Source organism: Camelus ferus, chromosome 7, assembly GCF_009834535.1.
Source record: "Camelus ferus isolate YT-003-E chromosome 7, BCGSAC_Cfer_1.0, whole genome shotgun sequence".
NCBI lineage: Eukaryota > Metazoa > Chordata > Mammalia > Artiodactyla > Camelidae > Camelus > Camelus ferus.
The window spans coordinates 55,344,495-55,371,214 of NC_045702.1; the positions used below are offsets into that span (position 1 = coordinate 55,344,495).

Genomic DNA, 26,720 nt, shown 5'->3' on the forward strand with positions numbered 1-26,720 from the left:
TTTCATATCATAGTATAGAACAGTAGATAAGAGCGTGGTCGCTGAAGTTAAATACCAGCTGCCACTCATTAGCTGTGTGACCTTAGGCAAATTACTTAATCTCTCTGTGCTTCAGTTGCCTCATCTTCAAATTTGGGATTACTATAGTTGTACCTACTTCATGAGATTGCTGTGAGGATTAAAAGAATTTATTTAGTAAATTCAACTATTTATCGTAATTACTATTATTATCACTGTAAGTACAGAACATCCCACTTTAATAGTAATTTAATTGGACAGCCAGTTCTTGATATCTTGTAGAATGAAAACTTAGTTCCATTCTCAACTGATGTACAAAAGTCAGAATCATTTTCACTGATTAATGATCGGGATTGATGTTGGATTATCTTGATAGCCTCCTTGTATCATTATTAATGCACACACACTATATTAATAATCCCCATTAACTGTATTTTAATATGTTATAATCTATTTCAAAAGGATTTAAATGTGCATGTGTCATTACATATTAATACATATTATGGAAATTCCCTTACTTATACCTTCTAAGATCACATGGTGTAGTAGTTGGAAGTACGCAATGAAGATTATGGAGCCAAATGGCCTGGATGTGAATCCAAAAATCTGTGGTTTCCTACCTGTGTGACTTTGGGAAGGTTACTCAGCATTTCCATACTCAGTTTCCCCATTTGGTAATAATTATCCACATTCCCTCCCCCCTCAGTGGGGATAATTCAAATATTTACCCCATGGGCTTTTGTGAGAATTAAATTAATATTTGTTAAGTACTTGAAACATCATAACATTGTCTGGCATATTGTAAATGCCAATAAGCATTTAAAAAAATTTTATTGTAGTATAGTCAGTTATAATGTGTCAGTTTTCTAACGAATCACATCCCACTCCATCCACAGGCAGAACTACTAGTCTAAATTTTATGTTTAAAATTCCTTGCTTTTCTTTATATATTTGATTTGTTCATGCTCTTCAGCCAAAGACCACCAAGTACACACCTGTGTTTGAATAAGTTGGGTTTATTACTTAAGCAGCAAGGGCGAACCTGCACTGTGGGCAAGCATGGGTTTCTCAGTGTCAGAAACCACTTGTATTAGGATTTGGGCTTCAGTTAGCTGACTTTTTAGGAGGGTTTAAATAAGTGAGTTTTGCCGTGGATTGAATGCTGTAGGGAAGCAAGGGTAAGTCTATGACCGGTATGTCTTTTTCTTTTTGTATATATAGTTTTTACTGAAGTATAGTCAGTTTGCAATGTTGTGTCAATTTCTGGTGTACAGCATAAGGCTTCAGTCATACATGAACATACATACATTCGTTTTCATATTCTTTTCACCATAAGTTACTACAAGATACTGAATGTAGTTCCCTGTGCTATGCAATATGAACTCGTTATTACCTATTTTACATGTAGTAGTTAGTGTCTGCAAATCTCAAACTCCTAATTCATCCCTTTCCACCCCCTTCCCCCTCTGGTAACCATAAGTTTGTTCTCTACGTCTGTGAGTCTGTTTCTGTTTTGTAAATAAGTTCATTTTTTTTCTTTTTTTTAGATTCCACATATAAGTGATATCATATGATATTTTTTCTTTCTCTTTCTGGCTTACTTCATGTAGAATGACAGTCTCCAGGTCCATCCATGTTGCGGCCAATGGCATGATTTTATTCTTTTTATAGCTGAGTAATATTCCATTGTATAAATATACCACAACTTCTTTATCCAGTCATCTGTTGATGGACATTTAGGTTGCTTCCATGTTTTGGCTATTGTATATCATGCTGCTGTGAACATTGGGGTGCATGTATCTTTTCAAATTAGAGTTCCCTCTGGATATATATACCCAAGTGTGGGATTGCTGGATCATATGGTAAGTCAATTTTTAGTTTTTTGGGGAATTTCCACACTGTTTTCCATAATGGATGAGCCAAACTACATTCCCACCAGCAGTGTAGTAGGGTTCCATTTTCTCCATAGCCTCTCCAGCATTTATTGTTTGTGAACTTTTTAATGATGGCCATTCTGACTGGTATGAAGTGATACCTCATTATAGTTTTGATGTGCATTTCTCTGATAATTCACGATATTGGGCATTTTTTTCCTGTGCCTGTTGGCCATTTGTATGTCTTCATTGGAGAATTGCTTATTTAGGTCTTCTACCCATTTTTGGATGGGTTGTTTGTTTGTTTGTTTAAGTTTTATAGGCTGTGTATATGTATTTATATAGTATATTCTGGAAATTAAGCTCTTGTTGGTCTCATCTTTTGCAAATATTTTCTCCCATTCCATAGGTTGTCTTTTTGTTTTGCTTGTGATTTCCTTTGCTGTGCAAAAACTTCTAAGTTTAATTAGGTCCCATTTGTTTATTTTTGCTTTTATTTCTATTGCCTGGGTAGACTGCCCTAGGAGAACATCGCTAAGAGTTATATCAGAGAATGTTTTGCCTGTGTTTTCTTCTAAGAGGTTTATAGGGTATGACCAGTATCTTAATAAATCTCATTTGGAAGAAGGAAGGACCAAAAGGGAGGCTAAAGCTGTAATTGATTAAGGAGCAGCACTCACTCATGGTAGCTGGGAGATGGAAATATTTGATGTTTTTGTGGTTCCCACCATGACTTTGTTTTTACTTAGACAAATGAAGTCATGTTATTTTCTCTCACTCCATCATAGTCTAGAATGATTTGTCAGATTTGATGGTCTATGAAATTGTTTATGTCCAGCAGGAGAACACTATGGCATAGCTCTGAGTGCCAGGCCAGCTCTTAAAAGCCCCCCTAAAACAGACTCACAGACGTAGAGAACAAATGTGTGGTTACCAGGAGGTAAAGGAGGTGGGAAGGAATAAATTGGGAATTCAGAAACTGCAACTCTTGAGGAATGATGGAAAGTGAGCTATCTTGATTGTGGTAGTGGTTTCATTGGTTTCATATACATCTATCAAAATTCATCAAAATGTACATTAAAGTATGTGTAGTTTACTGTACAGGAACCATATGACAATAAAGATGTTAAAAAACAAAACAAAACACCAAAGCCTCTGCTAAAAGGATCAGGCCAGTTCCCAGACAGTAGTGGTGCTTCCCTCTTTCCCAGACATATATTTACCCCAAAACACGATGATAATGCTTGCTTTTTAAAGCTTTATCTGAATGGTATCATTTAGTACATGTTCTTCTTTAACTTGCTTTCTTCACACCTTTGATATACCTTTGATATACCTTGGATGATTGTGCTCTAGTTTATTTCCACTTTTGTATAGCATTGTATTGACACTATAGTATTGACACCATAATTTAAAATCCAGTCTTTTTGGTTGGATACTGGAGTTATTCATAGATACTTGCAATTATAAACAGCACTAAAATCACAGTTCTTGTAAATATCTCCTGAACTAAATGTCTCATGTCTGATAGCTTTCCCAAGGTATATACCTAGGTGTTTGCACCTCTTCCACCATACTAGAAAATTCCAAGTTATTTTCCAAAAAGGTTAAAGCAACTTAAATTTCTACCAACAGTGTTTATTCTGGCTGCTTCAAATCTTCTCCAGCACTGAGTATTGTCAAACACATAAGTTTTTTGACAAGCTAGTGGATATAAAATGTCACTTCAGATTTTATTTTCCTATTAAGTCTGATGATCTTTGACTTTTAATGCTTTACACTTTTATATTCATTTCTTCCGTCTTATTCTCCTTGTTCCATTTTTTTCTGTTTCTTTGTTTGTTCTTTCTTGCCTTCCTTTGAATCCATTGCAATAGTTTTGTTACTGTTAAATTGTTTCCCTTAATTTGGAAGTTATACATTCTTATCCTATTTATATAAAGAAATTATCTTAAAATATTAAGGTCCAGACCCAAATGAACAAAATCTATAATTAATACATTTAGCTGCTAAGGGCTTTAAACTATTTTATCTCTGATCTCTATTTCACCAACTTTCATAAATGTAGTATTTGACCTAACAGTTCTGTTCCTCAGAAGTCTGACCTGGATCTCACCTGGCTAAAATCATGGCCTAGCAGAGCTACGTTCCTTTCTGGAAGCTCTAGAGGAGCATCTGGTTCCTTGCTCATTTGGGTTCTTGGCAAAATTCAGTTGCTTCCGATTTGAAATGGAGATTTCCATTTCCTTGCTGGTTGTTAGCTGGGCACTGCCAGCTTCTAGAGGCCACATTCCTTGGCTCTTACCCGCTTCCTCTAAAGCCAGAAATGGCAAATCAGAAACTTGTCATGCTTCAACTCTCCTGCTTCTTCCATCTCACCTTTATGACCAGCTGAGAAGATTTGTCTGCTTTTTAAGACACGTGTAATTAGGTTAGGCCCAGCTAGATAATCCAGGGTAATTTTCCCATCTCAGGGTTTGAATCCTGAATCACATCTGCAGAGTCCTTTTTCCCATTAAGATAACACATTCACAAATTCCAGGGATTAAAGCATGGGGTCACTGGGGGACTATTACTCTGCCAACCATACTCCCTTATTTAATCATCATAATTAGGGCCTTACAGTCAGTGTTGACTTTTACTCATATTTAGTATTTTCTTGACCACCATTCCATCTGGCATCTTAGACCTTGCATCTCTGTCTACTTTCATTTTTATAAGAAATAAATCCTTTAGAAATTTCCTTAATGATGGCCTGTTATAGTTATTAAAACTCCAATTTTCTGTCTGGAAATGCCTTCCTTTGTTCGTGATAATTAAAGAATTCTGGATATGCAATTTAATAGCCACCAGTCCATTAAAACTGAAAGTTCAGTGACTTGGAATCAGTAGTACCCCAAGGGAGAGGCCAGCTTTAGGACTCTGGAACCTTACCGGATTCATGCTGTGGATTTGGGGAATCCTTTGAGGATTTTCCTTTCTTATGATCCCAGTTAAATAAATTGAAAACTTATTTTTAAAACGACATACAGGCTTCTGATTCCAGAAACACATGAAAGATACAATTTTTTCTAATTTTCTCACCAAATAAAAAAAACAACTCCTGAACATTATACAGTTAAACAGACCATAAAATGACTCTGCAAGCTGGACAGGAGGCAGACAAGCTAGAGATTTTAAGACTCAGGAAGTGACAAGATAATGAGTTCCTTTGATTTTCTTTTCTCCTCCCATATCTCAGACTTGGATTAAGAGAAGACAACAACTCAGAAAGGCCAGTGGGCACAGATTTTAAAAAGTCCTAACAAATGTGTATTCAGGCAGTGTTATGGTTTGCTCCTAATTCAACATAAAAATGTATGCTGTATCTAGAACAGAATTAATCTTATAAGGGGAAAAAAGACATAAATTATTTGAGTGGATTAAAATATATGACCCAACTATCTATACATTCTACAAGAAACTCACTTCAAATATAGCAATATACCCAGTTTGAAAATAAATAATGAAAAACAATATGTCATGAAAATATTATTCATTATAAGAATTGAAGACTAGGATTGAGTACAGTTTATTCAGGTATGCAAGGCTCATTCAATATTGGTAAAATCAGTTAATATAATTCACCATATTAACAGGCTAAAGAAAAAAATCACAGGTAATATCAATCAGTGGAGAAAAAAGCATTTGACAAAATTCACCACCCATTCTTAATAAAAACTCTCAGAAAAATAGGAATAGAGTGGAACAGTCTCAACTTGATAAAGATCATCTACAAAAACCTACAGCTAACATTATAACTCATTGTGAAAGACTGAATTCTTTCCCTCTAAGATTAGGAGCAAAGTGGCTGTAGGAAATTCTTGTAGCTGCACCACTCCAATCTCTCTGTTTTTTCATGGGTTTCTTTTCTGTATGTGTTCATATGGATGGCCTTCTAAGTACACCAGTCATTGGATTTAGGACTCACTCAAATCTATTAGGAGTTCGTTAGCTAATTACCTTCGCAGTGACCCTATGTCCAAATAAGGTCATATTCTGAGTTTCTAGTAGACAAGAGTTTTGGGGGGGTGGGAGGAAAGAGGGCACTATTCAACTTTGTACACGTACCATGGCTGTATCAATGTCGATATTCTGATTGTGATATAATACTTGAGTTTTGTAAGATCTGATGATCATTGAGGGAAACTGGGTAAAGAATATATCGTATCTCTGTGAAGTTACAATTTCATATTAATGTACAATTACCTCAAAACAAAATATTCAATTTGAAAAATTATAAATTCACTGCCCTTAGGGGTTATATGCTGGTTGTATTTTCAGAATACCTCATTGGCCACGTTACTGGAAACAAATGTCTTAAGTTTATTTTCCCTATAGTAAATTTTTTTCCATTGTAATGTTCTAAATGTACAAATACAAAAATTCTTCAGACCGACAGAAATGCGCATCTCATATTTTTTATTTTCTTAACTCCAGAAAAGTTCAGATCTTCTTTCATGACCTTGTGAAGCACACAAAGTACATGTAATTGAATACCTTAAAGTCACATGAGAACTACAAAATGTCTCCTTTATTTTTCAAGAGATCAACGATAAGACATTTTTAAAAATCTAATATATAATTATTTTGAACTTGTACTGGATGATCAATTTCTTAGATAGTGAAATTATAGAAGAATAATGACTGAGACATTCTAGAAAACCCATATCTCAGTATATGAGAATAAGGGATCAGTCTTAAACATTACATTATGTAGTATAATGTAATTATGGGATAGAGAAACTACCTGAATTATATCCCACAGGTTAAACTAGAACCCAGTAAGGTCCCCTGGGTCTGTTCTTTACTTCATTATTGAATCACACTGATTACAAATAAATCTTGGGTAATTGCAAAAATGTAATTGACTTACCATTTTTGAGGCATTCAGCTTGTATATGTGATTTACATTAATTAGTATATACTCTATAAGAAAACCTATAATGCAAATCACCAAAGGGGTAGAATCATGCACAAACACATATTCTCTCCCTGTGTTTCTTTGTTTAATGAAAGATAGGTAGGTAGATAGACAGACATCTCTAAAATTTAGGTAATTTTTAAGAACTGTATTATCTCAGTGTTGACTTGGCCAGTTTAACAGATCTCAAGAGTATTTTGCTTCAAGCAATACTTCCTTGAGCCTTTATTCATCACATTCCTCTTTTACTAGCTTAGGAGAATTTTGTGACTGATTATTTAGTTTATTCGAAATACACCAAAAGCTAAAATTAAGCTTATAGAAAAATGGCCAGGAATTAATGTTTTTACCTATTTCCTTAATAAAAATCTTATCTTTCTCCTAAAGTTTTCAACCTTATATATAAAGTAAATTTCTTCAGGCTCTAATAGTAGGTCTCACAATTGCATACTTAGTGGACTTCCATTTATAGTAATTGTGATTTCCAAAACTCTATAATAACACTAAGGTGTAAACTTACTTTTAGTCAATTGAATGAAAAAATAGAGACTTTTCAGGTAGTTATACATATAATCTTAATTTGAATGATAGTGTGAAGGATTCCACAAGTGGAGTAATTACTTATGTAAATTTGCAGTTAGAGCAGTTTTTCTACATACCATAGGCTTACATTAGTCAAGGTTCTCTGGAGACACAACCGACAGGATATAGATATATGAGGAGATTTATTCTAGGAAGTGGCTCTCTCAGATCATGGGAGTGGGACCACTGGTATAATTTCCATTTTCCCAGAACCAGGATCTGTGCTGTCCAAGGGCAAGGGAAGATGGATACCCCAGTTCAAGAGGAGAAAGCACCTTTTGTTTTCTTCATGCCCTCAATGGATTGGATGGTGCCCCACCTACATTGGTGAGGGGGACTGTTCTTTACTGAGTCTGCTGATTCAAATGCTAATCTCATCCAGAAGCAGCCTCACAGACACACCCAGAAACAATGCTTTACCTTTGCCCAGTGAAGTTAACACAGGAAATTAACCTTCACAAGACTCTTATGCCTGTAAGGATATTTTTTAAAAATCACTTTTTATGAGAGATGTATCATTGATGTCAAGTTATTTTTTATATTCAGAGAAATGAAGCATTTCTGTATTTTCTGTCATTAGTGGGCCAAGTACTTTCACTGTTGAAAGGCAATCCAATTAATCATTTTTGGCTTTGGCTTGTGTTACACAAATTAGCAACAATTCTGATAAACTTAAGTATGAATGCTCACGGTGCTTATGTTAAGCAAATTAGGGGTGCCCAGTCATTTATTTTCTCTGCAGTGTGTGTGTGTGGGGTAGGGGTGGGGGGAGGGTGAGTGAGAGGGGAGAGAAATAAGCACTCTTAGGAGTAATAAGGAAAAAATAAAATCTATAGAATACTTTTCAGAACTGAAAAACTGTGGCAGGAAGAGGAGTTAATGTACTAGCCTCTAGGTAGCATTTATAATTGTGTATGTTTATGTGTGCGGAAAGTTTACAGATACACAAGTGCCTATAGTCTGCTTTAGTGTTTAAACTCCAAGTGGATATATTTAGTACATTTATTTAAAAGTTAGGACAATATTTAAATTATTTTACAATGTTTAAAATATTTTAATATCTCTATGAGCTTCTACATGTAATCCCATGCAGTTGGAATTTGATAGTCCTTTACATAAAGAGAATGAGAATTAGCTAAGAACTCTGTTTTTTCAGTTTTTTTTTTGTACTAAACGCATGGGCATTCCAAAGTATCAGAGGGTAACAGGAGCTAGATTTTATTAAAGGAAATGTGTGTCCAAGACATTTACTTCTTAAAGTTTTTACAGCAGTAGTAAATCTTACTCTTTTCTGATGTCCATATAGCTTCAAGTATCTTTCTCACTTAGTCATTTTTAACCAGAACTATGGACACATCTTGGCATTAACTGTCAAATGTATGTGCTGTACAAAATAGCCAAACTGCAGTTATTGAAATAGAAAAGAAGAGAAGCAAGCGCCATTAGTATTTAGCCACAGTTCATTAGTCAACTCATGAGCAGACATGGACAGTTTAAATTAGTCTCCATAGCAGTCCTGAGATTTGAGTCACACAGGCAGATAATATATTCTTTAAAGTTCTGGGAAGTGTCTGGTGAGTCATACACTTGGAGGTAGAGAGAGATTTGATGGCCTGAGCTCTTCCTTCATCCTGTCCACCAGTTACCTCCAGAAGGAAATGAAGACTGCTCTGCCAGAAGCCACTCAGATAGAAATTTGTTTCCATATACATTAAAGCTGTAGTTCCCCGCCTAGTTTGCTCCATCCTCTAAAGTAGATTCTGCTTTCTTAGACTCTACTTATAAAATTTTAGAAATGAAGTTAACCTAAGGAATTATTATACTGACTAGGAAAATTAGACTTAGCAATTAATAATTGCATGGCTCCTTAGTGGTAAAGCTGGTGATCAAACAATCTGCAAGACTTCCAGCCCAGTTTCCACTGACAACACTGTACTGCTTGCTTTTTCCCCACTCCTCCTCCTTTTATTCTCAGGATGGAGCCGAGAGGCATTGGAATAATGTTTTCGTAGCACTTCTTTAAGCATTTTCATTTTCCATACACATAGAAAAATCATAAAATCACTGTTGATCATAACAGTCTGTTTCATTCTTAAAGGATCTCTGTATTTTTCCCCAAACAGCCTCAAAACCAGTGGATATGAAGTTATGCACCGGTCCTAGCCCTAATACTACACAGCTGTGCCACATCCCCTGTCCTATTGAATGTGAAGTTTCACCTTGGTCTGCTTGGGGACCTTGTACTTATGAAAACTGTAATGACCAACAGGGCAAAAAAGGTATGTAATATTAACCCGGCATGCTTAAAAATCCTGTCAGTTGAGTCAAACCATGAATTATTAGCAAATGCTGCTCCGTGTTCCAGTGATCATTCATTTATGATATTTTCCAGAATGGCTAAAGAGAACTGATCACAAAAGATGTATAAACCTCCTCTGGTGATGGTACCAGGAAATTAAAACTGAAGAATGTAAGCAAGATGCTTGTTAATGTAGACAACAGATGGAGAACATCTGAGGCAGTTGGTGCAGTGGTTCAGATGAGCTGTGGTGTCAGACTGACCTGGACTGGAAAATTTATTCTGTCTGCTGTTGTTTGGATAAGTTAATTAACTTATTTACATCTTTGTCCCTGTATCTGTAAAAAGGGTGTTAATACTGTCACCCAAGTTTTTTTTTAAAGATTCAATGAGATAAACATAAAGCACATATTTCATTGCCTGACCCATAGCTAATGCCTAGTAAACAGAACCACTTCTTACTTTGGTGGTAAATAAACGAAAAACCCAACTCTATTGCTTTTATGATGCAAATAATATATCTAAAAGGAGCATAAATGCATTTGTTTACTACATGGTAGGCGTGGTAGGGTAATTTTCAGATGATATAAGTAATTGAAAACATTTTTCTATTTTATTTCAAAGGACAGTTTTCCAGTAATTCTAGTATGTTCACATAGCAATAGACAGACATTAATTTTGTTATACATTGTCGGGAAGGGCAACACCTCTGTGCTGTTAAAAGCACAGAACAAGCCTTTGAATGCTCCTCGTTAGAGCCCAGATGGTTTAGATCCCTAATTCAAATTTCCAGGGAGTCTGAAATCCACCAAGGCTCAAAGAGACAATTTCCTGGGACCATCTAACTTCTTAGAGGCTTCTTTTCAAATTTAGTTGCATGATCCTGTTGAAGAATTCAAAATAATAGCACTTTTGTCTGGTCATGAATATTTCTGAATAGCTTGAGATTTCATTGTGTCTCTGAGCATTGAGCAACTATAGACCTTCCAAATCAAAAGCCCTCCCCACGACCCATCACTCTCTTTCTCTGTCTCTCTCTTTTTCTGTTTCTCTCTTTCTCCCTCTCCATCTCTTTCTTGCTTTATTTTTACTATAGTAAGCTAAGTCTAAAAGTCCCTGTTTGGCTATTCTGTTCATTCATTCTTTTTTTTTTTCATGTAATAAATTATTAATGAGCTCACGTTGAGCTAGAGTTTCAGGATGCATTGGTGATTCAAGCAGATGTGACTTCTACCCTCTACCCTCATCCAACTTTCACTTGGAGTTTTATTCAGCCTTGTGAAATATTCAGCCTATGATGGTAACAATAAATATTTTCCTTCCCCAATAATTCAGGATTCAAACTGAGGAAACGACGCATTACCAGTGAGCCCACTGGAGGCTCTGGGGGCACCGGGAATTGCCCTCACTTACTGGAAGCCATTCCCTGCGAAGAGCCCTCCTGCTATGACTGGAAAGCAGTGAGGCTCGGAGACTGTGAACCAGATAACGGAAAGGAGTGCGGTCCAGGCACTCAAGTTCAAGAGGTCGTGTGCATCAACAGTGACGGTAAGGAAGACGTCTCTATCCTGCATTTATGAATGTCTGTTTGAGCCCGGAGATGTGCTGTTCCTTGTGTTAAAATCTCATGTCTTCTCTCATCATAGCTGGTTCTGTTTACAAACACAGAAATAGCTGCTGCTTCCTTCTTTCTCCCCTTCCTTCCTTCCTTTTGTTCCCTCCCTTCTTTCTCTCTTCTTATGGTGACTGTGGAGAGGGTCTTTGAACAACCACAGGGTAATTTTTACTTTGAAAACAGGTAACATAGAATAAGAAATTATCGTCAAGGCAATAATGTATTAAATTGCCAGATTTTAAAATAACAAGGAAAGTTAACATTTTTCTAAGTGTATTTTTTTAATCTGCCACAGAAAATGATATGTAAATAAAGAAGGGTTGTAAGGATTGGTTGACTTGACTCCAGAAGCCTTTATCTCCCACCCTGATACTGTGTCTTAGGAATAGAATTTAATTCCCAGAGTCCAAGCCATGAGGCCTGTTGCATCCTAGAGTTCTTGAATCAACCTGAGCTCTAGGGTCCTCCCCTCTAGGAATGTCATAGAGCCACCGGGAGGGGGATTTTCCACAAGATTCTTTGCCTGAACCATAGGAATAACCTTGGACTTTTACAATTGATTTTTGTTCAGTAAAGTATCCCACCTTGATGTTAGCCTTGACGTAAGATTCCTACATTGTTTCCACGAACGCTGCTGCTGTTTAAGGGAGATCCCCCTTATTCTTCAGCAATCCCTGAGTCACACTTAGGAAACACAGAACTCACCCAGAAGTTGTGTAAAACCTTCTCAAAGATCATCTCTAAGGTTCCTTCCAGCTCTGGAGTCCTTTGACTCTGCCCGTCAGAACAGCACGAGCACCACGCCCCAGGGTCCCATGGATGACAGTTGATGCTGTTTACAGCATATGCAGAGACATTCTGGTGCCCCCTTGGGGGGCCCTGGAACATCTGGTAACCGTCATAATTCCTTCCATCCTACTCTCTTCTAGCAAGCAGAATTGTTTCCTCCTGTGACTCAGTCACTGTTCAGCAGAGAAAGATACTCTCTGGAGTAAGAGACTGACAGACAGTGCTAGTACTGAGAAATGAGCCTTTCGATGTTGAAATGTCCCGTTTCATCTTTGTCTAGAGTCCAGGGTAGCCATGGCAGATAGCATCACGTAAAATCCGAGCCAGCACTTGAGGTTGGAAGGTGAAGAAGGGGGTTGTTGCTCCAGATGTTTTATGATGAATGTTATGTATCCTGCTTTTTTCTCTGTAGATAAAATTAGCTATGATACATTCAGTTCTACTCTAAAGGGAAAGGACAGGAGATTGACAACTAGGAAAAAGAAAGCAAATGAAATGCATTCCGTTGTGCTTATATACTCACTTCAAATCCTAATTTGTATCGAATGGCACTCTGTATTACCCTCTGAGTTGCTGTAAAAATAGTGAAGCTCATATTTATTTTAGCATCATTAGTAACTCCCATAATGATACTGCTTCTTGATTCTTTTTCCTCAATTTAAATATTTTTTCTTATCCTCCTATAGATCTAGGGAGGAACTGGGATCGCAGGTATTACAGTAAGTATATTTGAGTGGGCTAGGATGAAAAAAAACTCAAAGATGAAAAGTTAATTGTGCATGGAACTTCTGCTTAAATATTGTAAAATGAAAAATCAGGTTTCACTTAATGTAATGGTCTTCCTGGGTGTTTGTGCAAATTGAGTATGTAAAATGCTGGAGGAGATGGCTATTTTTTAAAAAAAATCAGTGGTTAATTTTAATTTTCTCTGGTAAAAAAATATTTTGTTGGACAAACAGTCACCTCCTACATTGTCTTATTAACACTAAAGAGGAGCAGAAGAATGAGCTGGTTATGTCTAGTTATATTGGAAAGTAACGAATGTTATAACCTAAAAGTCAGATTGATAACTCACAATATATGTAAGCTGGTTTCACTTTGTCCTCCTCACAAACAGAAGTGTATCGTTGATACTCAATTTGTCATTATTGTTCTTTATCAGGACATCTCCATTGTTACATTTTACTTCCTGACATGTATCAGTTGTAGTACAGCTCAGTATTTCAACTTAGCCCAACTATAAGGGTGTATGAAATCAGGAAGAAAATTTATTATTATAAATCCTAGAGGTTGTTCCTATCTATGTGTAACTGAAACATAACTGTGCTGGGTAGAATCAGTGCAAAAGCTAGAGACCTATAAATACTACTCCAGTGTATCACGTGGTCACCTGGTGAGTGTTTAGCAGCTGCACCAAATGTCGTTTTGTAATTAAATCAAGCCCAGGGAATTAAAGTTGATTAGTTGTACAGACTCTACCTCTAGGCCTGGCTGTGGCCGTAGATTTTGTTTTATAATTAAGTTAAAGCTCAACTAGGGAAATGAAGAATTAGAACCTTTGAGTCTAGCAAATAATAAAAGGACTTTTTTCTCCCACTTTTCTCACAAATTTCACAACTTTGTTAATGACCTCAAAGCGTTTAAAATCTCTGTTGTCCTCCTGATGTGTCCTTTGTCCAGGCTCCCAGAGATCATTAGGACTTGTTGCTGATGTTACTGTTCATTTTTCCAGTTGCCTTCTAAGGAGCAGGGCTGGGGAAGGGTTTTAAGAGGACCCAGGAGTTTTATGTAGATTCTCTGACAGACCGAGGGGTGTAACAAAAATGAAAGATGAATGAGAACTCAGAAGACAATTAGACTCTCCAGAAAGAGAGAAACATTTTATGTGTAACAGAAAAAATATTTTAAAGATCATCAGGAAAGCAGTCTCAGATGTCTGAGCACAAGTAGAGGAACTGCTCTGAAAGTCTGGCGGTGATGCGGTGGTGGGGGAGCATGTGGAATCTTAGAGGATGTTGAACCTATGAGAAAACCCAAAATCTGCCTTCTTTCAGTTTTTGCAATTTTGTGTGTGTTTTATTTAGAAGCATAAATTTGGTGAGGTAAGAGTGTTTTGTTTCCCAAATTGGTTGGTTAGAGACAGAAGGTGGCAAGGCTATTAGACTAAAAGTCAAAAAATAATCTGCTGTCTTACTGATTACTTGAAGATACTGTGAACCAAATATTGTTTCCATATTTCCCTCCCCTCTGTTAAAAAAAGATAAGTGATACCACCCGTATTTCATTTCCACGTGTTCTATTTCAGATATCAGAGGATTGACACCTTTCTGTGTAACAAAACCACACTTTGTTATTTCATTTTTTGTGTTACATTGTAAAGCAGTAAACCTCAGCAGTTTCAAAATACCTGTCACTCCAGTGCTACCTGTCTTACGTTTCTCCACATTAGTAAAAGTTAACATGTGACCAATGACATTGACATGCATCAGTCACATTCATACTGGACAGATTTTTATGAAACAAAAAAATAATATTTCTGTAGAAGTGAATCAATACCACAATTCCTTATTACACAGCTCAAGTACAGTAGAAAGAGGAGTGTTGGGCCAGGGCCCTTCAAGTGTGTTAAGACGTTCTTGAAGCTCAACTCCTTCCTCTTCCATTGGGTAAAGCATGTTGAAAGTCAAATAAATGGGAGTGCCGTGATTATTTTGGATAACCTTAAATTACTTTATTTATTTTTTTAATTTTTTAAAAATGTATTTATTAAAAGTGACTTACTCAAAATATCATTAACAACAAATGTTTTACATACACCTAACACCTGATTGTAACACACCACTGTGTCATGCCACAGTGTTTACAGACTATCAGATTATTAAGAATATCCGCCAATGAATTTTTCATGTATAAATAGGAGGGCTGTGTCAGTAACGTTAGATATTTATAAGTCGTATATAGATGGATGTAAGATATGTGGACATATGTATGTATTCATGATATGCAAGTATTTGTTCAGTTTACCCTGTGAGATGCTGGACCTGCTTTCACAGAGTGTGCTAGACCCCGCAGTGTCAGGCGTGTGCACTATAAAGTCAGGTTCCTCTCTTATCTGCAAATCCATTGAATTACAATCTATGGGGGCAAGTCCCAGGAAGCTGTGTTTTTTATGAAGCTTTCTGGATAATCCTGATGCACAGTCAAGTTTGTGAACCACTGAATTAAAATGAGAAAGGATTGTTTTGGAGGAACCTAAGACCTGACCCTGTTACCCAAAGACTCCTAGCACCAAAGCAAACTGGCTGGACTAGGCTAATGCTGAAAAAGACCTTATGATTAAGACCATGTTGAGATTAGTACTGGAGTAAGCCTTTAAAGTAAGTTTTTCTGCCTCTTTTTGGAACCTTTTCTGCATATCATCAGAAGAGCCAACCCCAAAGGCCGTGGTTTTAGAAGTAAAGGAGCTGGGATTTTATACTCTCACATCAGTCAACTACTGGCCCACAGCTGCTGGCTGGAAGGTGGTTCCCAGAAACTTCCAGCTTTCTATGTTGGCCAGACCACCCTAGTGCCTAGGGTCATTCAGCTGAAGGTCACAAACAAGATAGTAGCAACAGAATCTGACAGACAGGTGCAAAGATCCAGTAATAGGGATCCCGAGGGATTCCAGCTGCACAACAACACTGTCCAGTAGGAGATCCAAATACAGTGGGAAGGAGAACAAATGTTGCATATACGAAAACAAACCTAAAACCTGATCATAGTGTCTTCTACGCTACAGAGGAATTCCCATGAGGATACAGTTGCCAGTTTCAGGAAATGCTTTGATGGGACATTTTGGTTAGCAAATCTGCAGTACCCTCTACATTGCCTGAAAATAAGAGAAGAGCTGAGTTCTGCAAAGTAAAATAAGAGAATTTTTAAGTTACCTCTGGTAGCATGGGGAGAGAAGTAAGAAGTTTGGGAATGATAAAAGAAGATGTCAGAAAGGTCTAGGAGAAGAAGTGAGAGTAAGGAAGAAAGGGGGAAAGTTTGACGAGGGTCACAGATAATTAGAAATACCCTTTGGTATGTAATCGTTGATTTGGTCTTCAGGTTTGGTCGGGAGAGTACCATTTTCTTGAGGTCATTAATAGCACTCCTCTTTGTCCTCAAAAGTGTCCTGGTTTGACTAACAAGTAGTATGATCACCCGAGAAATGACTGATAAATTGTGAGGGCTCAAAAGTCTGGAAACACCCAAGCAGCAGACATTGAGATTATTTACTACTTGAAAATGTTAGAATAACTTAAAATTGAAAAACGCAGTCATAAATATTTTTGCTTTTTTCCATCAAGGGAATGCCTTTTGTGCCATATTTTTTTCATAATTATTTATCAGTGATGGACAAAAACATCATAACACACAAAGAGGAGTGATGAAAACTTAAGTTAAAATTTGTGTAAGTTTAGAAGGGAAACTCACCTAAATAGGATTTGTTTCTAAAATTTTGGCAAGAACTCGAGTTCAGATCAATTGAAATATCTATAAAACTAGTTGAGAACACAATTTCAGAAGCATGATCACTTTTTGGAACTGGAATCTACTTCTTAACATAAATTACAAAGCCATTACATGGAAAAGCTGATCTTTTAAATGCAAGAATACATCCTACAACTGAATTGTTTTTCCATAATTTAAGCAATAAATCAACAGGGGAGTTTCCTTCCTGTAGAATGCCATGTCACTTAATGTGTTTGGAATTTAATTAGGTTGGATATTATGCTTAAAACTAAGGTCTCTTACTTTATAATTAGGATCATCTAACGCTGTTGGTAGGAGTTCGTTTCCTATAATTGGGTTGAGATTCTCTATTCAATTTGTTGTAAAGATGAAAGTCATTATAGCCTTTAAGAAAATTTAAGACAATAGGTTATTCTTCAGTGTTGGTTTGTAGTAATCACAGTGTTATTTTGGCCTTAAAAAATCTGGCATCAAATTCCCTTATCTGTCTGTCCTTTGTGTTTTGTATGTGTGTGTGTGAATTATAATATATTTTTGATATATTGCTAATAAAAGTTATTTGGGAGGGTGGGTATAGCTCAGTGGTAGAGTGCATGCATGAGGTCCTGGGTTCAATCCCCAGTACCTCCATTTAAAAAAATTTTTAAGTTTTTTTTTTTTAATTAATTTTCTACTTGTAAGGAAGTCATCAAGATTGAGCCAGTGTTTTTGTTTTTGTTTTTGTTTTTGTTTTTTTCCCATAGTGATGTCTTAACAAAGAGTAGGGTTTTATGAGGAATTTTCTTCTTTAAAGTAGGGTAGGTGTAGCAGAAACCTCAGATGAAAGTTAAGTGAACAGTAGTTTGCTTACCACTTGAAGAGATGATATAAATTTCCCTCTAAGTGTCAGCTACCACTTCAAATGGCAGATGCAAGAGAAAACAGCCTTTGACTTTGCGTAGGTGGTCAAGTGCTTAACACCATCCAGGGCAACCAGCTTTCTCATAGCTGGGTCAGTAAAGGCCAGCATGATTGAAGGCATATCTTTCAGTCAGATTAGGCAGTTTATTAAACCTAACAGATGAATCTCACTCCCTACATTTTCCTTCCTTGTTTGCTTCTATGGCTTTGCTTCTCTTATCTCCTCTGCCAGATTTTTTCTTCTCTTGATTTCAATTCTATATTCCTCTGATTTCCTTCCTACCTCTCAGGCTGTGTGTCATTTAACTACTGCTGGGGAACAAAATTCACTGGCTGAAAACGAAACCAATTGTGATTTCCCATGATTCTGGGGAGCTTCTGTTCAGGTTTTACCTGGGCTCCGCCCTGGAGGCTTGGCTATGCCTGGAGGAAGATCCGAGGTGGCCTCCTGACATATTTGCAGTTTGTGCTCACTGCCTGCTAAGGGGCCTTGGTCCTCCTTTATGGAGGCTCTCACCCGCTGTTGAGCAAACCAGCTAAACCAGCTTCCTTCCGTGGTGGTTCTAGGGCACTGCTTTAACAAAGGACCAAAACAGAAGCTGACAGACCTCTTGAACTTGCACAATGTGACTTCTGCCACGTTCTTTTTTTTTTTTTTTTGAAGCTACCACAATTTACTTATTTTTTTAATTAAAGTATAGACAGTTTAGAATGGTGTAGAGCATGTTTCAGTCATATATATATTCAGTTTCATATTCATTATAGGTTACTACAAGATACTGAATATAGTTCCCTATGCTATCCAGAAGAAACTTGTTTATTGCCATATTCTTTTCATTAGAGGAAGTCACGATGACAACTCAGATTTAATGGGTAGAGAAATATGCTCTGCCTCTTGATGAGGACATTTCAAAGAATTATGTCAAAGGAATTAATTTACTTCAGTCTACCCTCTGGCCACAATTGTTGTCACTCCTCCCACATGCAAAGTACATCCCATTTTCACCGAAAACCACCAAAATTCCCATGCAATTATGTCATCAGGCTTAAAGTTCACTATCTCATGATCTGCATCTAGTTCAAATACAGGTGAGGCATCTTGGCTACAACTACTGGGATGTGGCTACTCTTTTTTTTTCTCCCCCATATATTTGCTTTGAGCTCTTATTTTCAGAGAAGCTGTTTTTTCCTTTGAGGCAACTTGTCAGAAATTCTCTCCTGTGCATTTGAAAGTCATTTAGTGCTAATCCTTTAATTACAGATTTTTTGAGGGGGAAAAGAAAATAAATCATACAATATGAAAATATATAACCACCTTATTATAGGCAAATAAATATGACAGTCTCATTTGATCAAATTAAAGTTACACAACTTGACACCTTAAACAGTAATGTATTTTGTATCTACCACATAATACCACACACACAGCAACAACAAAAATTTATTTCAGATGATAGGATTAAAATGTTTATTAAAATTTTTTTTAATGTGTAAGTGCTTTTGTCCCTAACTTGTATATTGTCATTTCTTTGTTTTTGAAAAAAGTGGTTTATTGTAGTGCTTAAATTTTCTTCATGTTAATTAAATCCCATATTCAGAAGCCTTTTCTGTGAGGTTTGAAAGAGCTTTTGATTATTGGGGTTTTTTTCCTTGAAAATAATCCAGTCCTGCAGAATCTTTCAGTTTAGGTGAATATCTGAAGAATTATTTAAGGTGTCAAGACATGGAAAATATTACCCTCACATTGAAAGATCTTTTAATTTATAGCTACAATAAAAATTTGAATCATTTAGGTAATTCTCAAAAAAAAAAAAAGGGAACTCTTCAGTCCTTCACTTAAGGTACCCATTCTTTTAAGATCTTATTCTATACTAGTATCATGCTTTTCACAAAGTGATTTCAGAAAAGTGGTTTTCTTTAAGATAATGACTTCATATAATTATTGTTTCATGTTACTTGTCACAAAGAGCCTGATTTCAGTTTGAAATTGGAATTTTGGATTTCTAGGATGTGGCTACTCTTGAATCAGAGGACTGTGAACTAAAAAGACAAGATCCCTTCTACTAATTCTCTCCACACATACAACATACAATAATGTATGGGGACCAGAAAATCAGAATAGACTCTCCCACTCAAAAATGAGAAAAACAGTAAGTGTTCAGCAGTCTTTGGTCTACGTCCGTCCTGAAGCCCTGCCTCTCCGCCCTATTCCAGGGGCAGGGGAAATTCCTTGATCTAAGACTGTTTTTGTTCTCTGAGAGTGGTTCCCTGGTCCATTTTTCTTCTTGGCTCTTTGTTCTTCGCCCTGGGCTCTTGGATTTTCTGTAAGACTTCTTGCCTTTTCCATGAGAAATGGCTCATATTTGTAGCTGAGGAACTTTTCTCATTCTGCCTTCGCTCATGTAAATCAGAGAACTCAGAGGCCTTTTATTCATTTTGAAATGTCTCAATTTCTCTAAGACCAAGCTGACAGTATTTTTTTTTTTAATCAGTATAGCACTCTTAAAATGTTTTGGGTTTCTTACGAATCTCATTGGAGGTCACTCCATGACCTCAAAGCCATATCCGTAATTTGTGTGATTTTGTGTTTTAAACAAGCCTTTTTACTTGGGCCAGGTTCGAGGACTGCTGTGCAAAATGCCTTTAAGATTCTCAGAAGCCCTTTCGTCTAGTTGAGAGAATCTTCTACATACCTCTTAAGTATTCCTGAAGTCTTATCAAAGGATTTGTAGCTACAGCCTTGAATCACTTTTTACCTTAGACCATTTATTACTCTGAAAATCTTTCGCCACATAACTAGGGATGAGAAACAATTTTATCTTCCATTTCAGCACACCACGGCATCCTCTTAATTCCTATTGCACACTGAATTGTTCCTTCTTTAGTTTCCTTCTCTTCCTATAACGTATCATTCTCAGGAGGAAGACATTAAATCAACTCTTTTAACATTTGTTCCTGGAAGCATCTTGTCTAAACTCACTGGTTCATTAGATACATCTTCTGTCATGCAAGTTCTGCCAACTTTTCCATCAGTGCATAACATGAGACTCTCTCCATCCTCCACTAACAATCTTCTCACCTACTTTTAGGCCTTTACCTACGCCAGGTCTCAAAGCCTCAAAGGTCTCATTTTAGGTTTTTGTGAGAGAAGCACCCCGCTTCTAGGTACCAAGTTCTATACCAGATATGTATGCTGTATAACAAAGCACCCTGAACTTAATCTTTTTGTTTTTTTTTTAATTTCTCAATTCTGTTGGTTGGCTAGGCAGTCCTCTGTTGGTTCCTCCTGGAATCGCTGTGCAGCTGCATTCAGCTGGAGGGTTGGCATAGATGCTGTCCAAGTTGGTCTCACTGACATCAGTGAAGGTATTTGGTTTTTCCTCTGTGTGTCATCTCCTAGCCCAGTAGACTAGACTGGCTTATTTTCAAGGTGATCACAGGGCAGTGTTCCAAAACAGATGAAAGATCTCGTAATGCCTGAGTTCTAGAACAATCATAAGGTTACTTCTACTATATTATTTGGATCAAAGCCAGTCATAGGACCAGCTAGATGCAAGGGACAGTGGACTCTGTTATACCTTTGTATGGGAGGTACTTGTCAGAATTTGTAGACATGTTTAATCTCCCATAGGCTACTTCCTCTGTTTCCTGGGTACCATATTCTTTCTTAGCGTCTTTCTTAAATGTTAACACTATCTTTCAACCTTCTGCTATTGAGCTCTACCTGGAAGCTCCAGCTGAATCTTACTGGCATTTCACAGTCATTATGTACCCAAGTCAAACTCATCATCTTTCCTCCAAAACTGGTTTCTCCTCCAGTTTTCCTAACCTTGTTCATAGCACCATAGTTTGCTTCATCCTGTTGACAGAGTGACAGTTGTGAAGAGACATAAAGGAGGTAGAGAAGTCAGCCCCTTGAGAATCTAGGAAGATAATATTCTAGGCAGAAGGAACACCAAATGCAAGACCCAGAGGTAGGAACTTCTTTGAATCTGAGGAACAACACAGTGACCATTTTGGTTGGAGTAGACCAAATTAGGGGCAGAGTAATCAGGAATGAGGTGAGAGAGGTTGTGGAGAAGTGAGAACTTACCGGGGCTCTGGCTTTCGCTCTAAGATGGGGATCTCCTGGAGGACTGGAGCAGACTAGTAACCAGGACTGGCTTAGATTTTTAAAGAATCATTCATGTTGCTTTGTTGAGAATGAACTTTGAAGGAGGATAAGAAGCGGTGAAGAGGCTATTGCAGGAATTCAGGTGAGAAGTGCTAGTAAGGCTTAGATAAGGGTTGCAACAATGGAAGGGGCAGTGCTAGTTTTAAAGTATTAAACCTGTTGTCTGGGAAGAACTGAGGCAGTTACTAGAGGTAGTGGGATCCCAGGGTCAGATTTTCCCGAGCTGGGGGTCACAGGTCTCCCACTATACATCCTCTTTAGATGGCGTAATTTAGCTGCTTTAAATCTCTTGCTGGCTTCCTGTTGCCTTCTGCGTAAAGTTCAGAGCTCTTTGGGAATCAAAGAATTTCTCCCCTGATTCCATCCTGCCCTTTTACCAGCCATCTTTTCTGTCCTTTTATTTACTGCATCATTGTACATTTATAGAATTTGGTTGTTTCCACTTTACTGTTACCCATTATTCCCTCTATACTGTTAGTTACTGTGGGGTGAGGATCATGTCTTATTTATTTTTATATACCTGTTTCCTAGCACTGTGCTCCACAAAACAGATGGTCAGTAAATCTCTGATTCATCACTAATTTCTTGCTTTCTTTTTATTCCTAAACATCACGTCTTTTCAGGAAATGGCTCTCAATTTCTCCTTAAGTAAACTTTCGTAATTGCTCTCATTGCAAATTCAGACTTTGCCTACCAGATGTCAGATAAAGCATAACACCAAATTGCACACTCTATTACCGTTTCAATATGCCTTCAAATTCTGTTACTCCCAAACCCCACTAAGCCAGAGCAAAACAGCCACTGCATTTGCATGAAGGGAAAAAATAAACAGAATGTTCATAAAAACCTGTCATCTGAAGGATTCTTCTCACAGCATTTTATCCTTAGTCTGTTATTTGCTGAGATTCAGTTTTCTGGAACCTAGTCATTGAAGCACTGAGCATGGATCCCAGTGCTAACTTTACTACTTTCTTTGGCAAGTTACTTAAATCTTGTGGACTAAATTTCCTCATCTGTGAAATAAGGACAGTATAGTTACCTACTTATAATACTGTTGTGGAGTATAAGTGAGTTGATATATATTAAGGGCTAAGAATTGTGCCTGACACATAATAAATACTGTTTAAGTATTTGTTGTTACTGTCACTCATCTGAGATGAGTTCAGTAGTGTCCTATGTCTGCAAGTCTGTTTCTGTTTGGTAGATGAGTTCATTAGTATCTTCTTTTTTCTTTGCTTTGCAATTTTTTTTTTTTTTTTTAGATTCTACATATGAGTGGTATCATGTGGTATTTTTCTTTCTCTTTCTGGCTTACTTCACTTACAGTGAGAATCTCCAGGTCCATCCATGTTGCTGCCAATGGCATTATTTTATTCTATTTATCACTGAGTAGTATTCCATTGTATAAACATACCACAAGTTCTTTAGCTAGTTAACTGCTGACGGACATTTAGATTGCTTCCATGTCTTGGCTACTGTATATAGTGCTGCTATGAACATTGGGGTGCATGTATATTTTCAGGTTAGAGTTTCCTTTGGATATATGCCCAGGAGTGGGATTGCTGGATCATATGGTAAGTCTATTTTCAGTTTTTTGTGGAATCTCCATACTGTTTTCCATAATGGCTGCACCAAACTACATTCCCACCAGCAGAGCAGGAGGGTTCCCTTTTCTCTACACCCTCTCTAGCATTAATCATTTGTGGACTTTTTAATGATGGCCATTCTGACTGGTATAAGGTGATAGCTCATTGTAGTTTTGTTTTGCATTTCTGTGATGATTAGAGATACTGAGCACTTTTTCCTGTGCCTATTGGCCATTTGTATGTCTTCATTGGAGAATTGCTTGTTTAGGTCTTCTGCTCATTTTTGGATTGGGTGGATTCATTTTTTTCTTATTAAGTTGTATGAGTTGTTTAAATATTCCTGCAATTAAGCCTTTGTCAGTGGCATCATTTGCAAATATTTTCTCCCATTGTGTTGGTTCTTTTTGTTTTGCTTATGGTTTCCTTTGCTGTGCAAAAGCTTGTAAGTTTAATTAGGTCCCATTTGTTTATTTTTGCTTTTATTTCTATTGCCTGGGTAGACTGCCCTAGGAGAACATTGCTAAGATTTATGTCAGAGAATGTTTTACCTATGTTTTCTTCTAAGAGGTTTATAGTGTCTTGTCTTATATTTAAGTCTTTAAGCCATTTTGAGTTTCTTTCTGTGTTTTTTATTTGTTCTAAAAATTCCCTGATGATGTAGCTATATGGATGTCTCATAATTATTGGGGAAATCCATACTCAAACTTTACACACCTCTGACATCTATATAAAAGTGTAAAAGATTGATATGTTATAATATTGGTGAAAGCTGTAATTTTTAAATACCGTATTTTGTGTTCCAGGAATACTTGAAAAAAAATTACAGCATAATTTTATTAATTCTGTTACTTAGAAGTAGCAGATTGTTTAAGCTTTGTACTCCTGGAATTGATCTATGACATTAACATGATTAAAATGTTGTTTGTTACTATGTTTTTAATTTTAAAAATAGATTTTCTTACATTTTCAGTTTGATGTGAAGAATATTATATATTTTATGGTACTTTGATACATTCATTTATAATGCAGTTTCATAGCAGGATGGGTTTAAATTAAATAACTTTACGCTGTTTAGATGGACTGTACTCAGGCATGGTCTACTGATTACATTGGGGAGAAAACAACAAACCAGAATTGCATCTGAGTCATAAAAGAATCCCTTACCTTTTTTCAGAGAGTCGTATCTTCTCCTTCTAATTTGATAAAAGCATTTCAAAATGGATTTACTGAAAGCTTAAAGTGTAGCTTGGTCAATAGAAAGATGAATATTAAATGTGAAAAACATGATGATGTGCATGAAAAATGTACTTTTCATCCCCAGAAAATGGAAGTGTTTATCTCCTGTTAAAATTAAGAAAGGCAAGACTAGGTCCCTGCTGTTTCTTTTTAAATAATCATTTAGCTAAATTTAAGGGGAAATTTTCTTTTGAACTTTCCTTTGACAAGATTGTATTTCATGTGGAGGTGGGGGTATGCATTGACCATACACTCTGATTAAACATATCTTGATTTCTTAACGTCTTTACTCTTTCTCAAAGAAGAATGGCAGTACTTCTTTTGAAGTAGAGTGGTGCCCATTATTTTAATTTGACTGCCTACGTACATAAGGGAAGGCAAATAGAGTTCTGGGGCCATTCAGGGCACCGTGGCGCAGACTGTATGGAGCCATGTTTCTGCCTGGCTACGCATATAAAACATATAAAGATGGAAGACATTTTTATAACCAAATCACCCCTCTAGTCATCTAAAATAATTCATCTATCTTGTGATGTTTCCACATCCGTAAAAAGATTATTATTCTGAAACAAATTAGTTTCAACTCAAGGTTTACTGAAACACTCAAAAGTGTTACTCTAAATGAGTGGGGTTCATGCTTTTTGCAAAAAAACAGTTGAAGCCTTAAACCTGCTCCAGCTGAAGCAGTTGAGAAGACTGTGAGCTATGCTCTGTTAGGAGTGAGTCACGTGGCACCAGTGTCAGAGTCCTGTGCCATCCTGGGATGATGTGCAGCAAGACTGCCGTTCATCTAGAATAGAGGGTACAAGGAGCCCACTGGAGTTCTTCTTAGTCCTTTGTTAGGGCTAGATTCTAAACACCACCCCAGAACCAGGAGCTAATTCGTCCAAGAAAAAAATGCAGATGGTTACCAAACATGTGAGAACAGTGTAACAACAAAATACAAACTGGCGAGACAACATCTCGTCTATGTTTATAGTACAGTCAATAAGAGGAGCACCCAGTGCTGTGAAATAGAAACTCTTACACAAAAGAGGAGTAACTGCGAATTATTATGATCTTTAGAATGTAAACACTATGATTATAAACCTCAAATGTGCTCATCTGTTACCACCTCTAGTAATCTATTCTAAGGAATAATACTAAAAATAGGGATCGTTACAGAAAAAAAATTGTCTACAGCATATGCTAAAAGGAATAAGAATGTCATAGCCAATAAAGACGACCTAGAGGGACTGCAAGAGAGTACAGAATAATGAGAATGCCTTTGTGTAGGTGGAGCTGTTAGTTCCAATAATTACCATGAGGGAGGGCTGTACCTTACATTCTGGTCTGTTGGTCTCCCTGTTTCTCATTCCCGCCTTTTCTGTTCTCGCAGCGGGACTCAGCTACTTTTCCATAGTTTGACCATTTTACTGTTTAGTTAATTGGTTCTTCCTTCTCTTTTCTAAACTTTAAAATATACATGGATTAGTCATTTTTCTGTTTTAAATTTGCTTTTTTTTGGGTAATTTTTTGACTGGTCTTATGCAAATCTTAAATGAATTTAGGAAAAACTGACACCTTTATTGTGTATAACCTCTCCATCTAGATGCTTGGTGTCTTCCTCCAGTACTTGGCAAGTTTTCCTTTGTTTTTCTTAGTATAGACTTGAGAATTGTCTTATGTGGAAGAAAGATACCCTCAGGGAAAGAGATGGGGTGAGATGATTGTTGCCATTACTCTCACTGTATAGTGTCTGTCTCTCATTTAGTAATCATTTTCTAAAAGCAAAAGTCAATGTATTAATGTAAAGACTTAAGCCATATTTTTAGAGGGATCAGAAAGCTAGATTTTTACTTACGACTGTTTCTAAGTAGTTTTTGTATAATGCATTGAACTTTGTGAACCTTCCATTCACTGAAGTGCAAAATCAACACAGAACTGAAATAATGTGGAGTATATCTAAGGTCTTAAGACACTGTCTTTTATATTAAAATTTGTGTTACTATTAATAAAGCCCCATTCCTCTGTAACCTTTCTTTGTAGTTTGGACAAAGAGAGTTGATTTGAGTTTGTCGACCATAATAATCCTTTTATTTCTTTGGCATTCATATTCTACAGAAATACATAAAATGCCTCAAAGCACCTAGCTCAGATTATCCTGAAAGGGACAGTGAATGTTCAACAGAAGAAAAATAT

At 36.8% G+C, this 26,720-nt stretch overlaps 1 protein-coding gene across 1 annotated transcript in view; it reads left to right on the forward strand.

Moving 5' to 3' along the window:
- THSD7A (thrombospondin type 1 domain containing 7A) overlaps positions 1 to 26,720 on the forward strand; it is a 362,680-nt gene that overhangs the window by 211,337 nt on the left and 124,623 nt on the right. Inside the window, 2 exon segments of the mRNA XM_032483934.1 lie at positions 9,561 to 9,716; positions 11,072 to 11,284. Of these exon segments, the coding sequence (XP_032339825.1) occupies positions 9,561 to 9,716; positions 11,072 to 11,284 (369 nt within the window).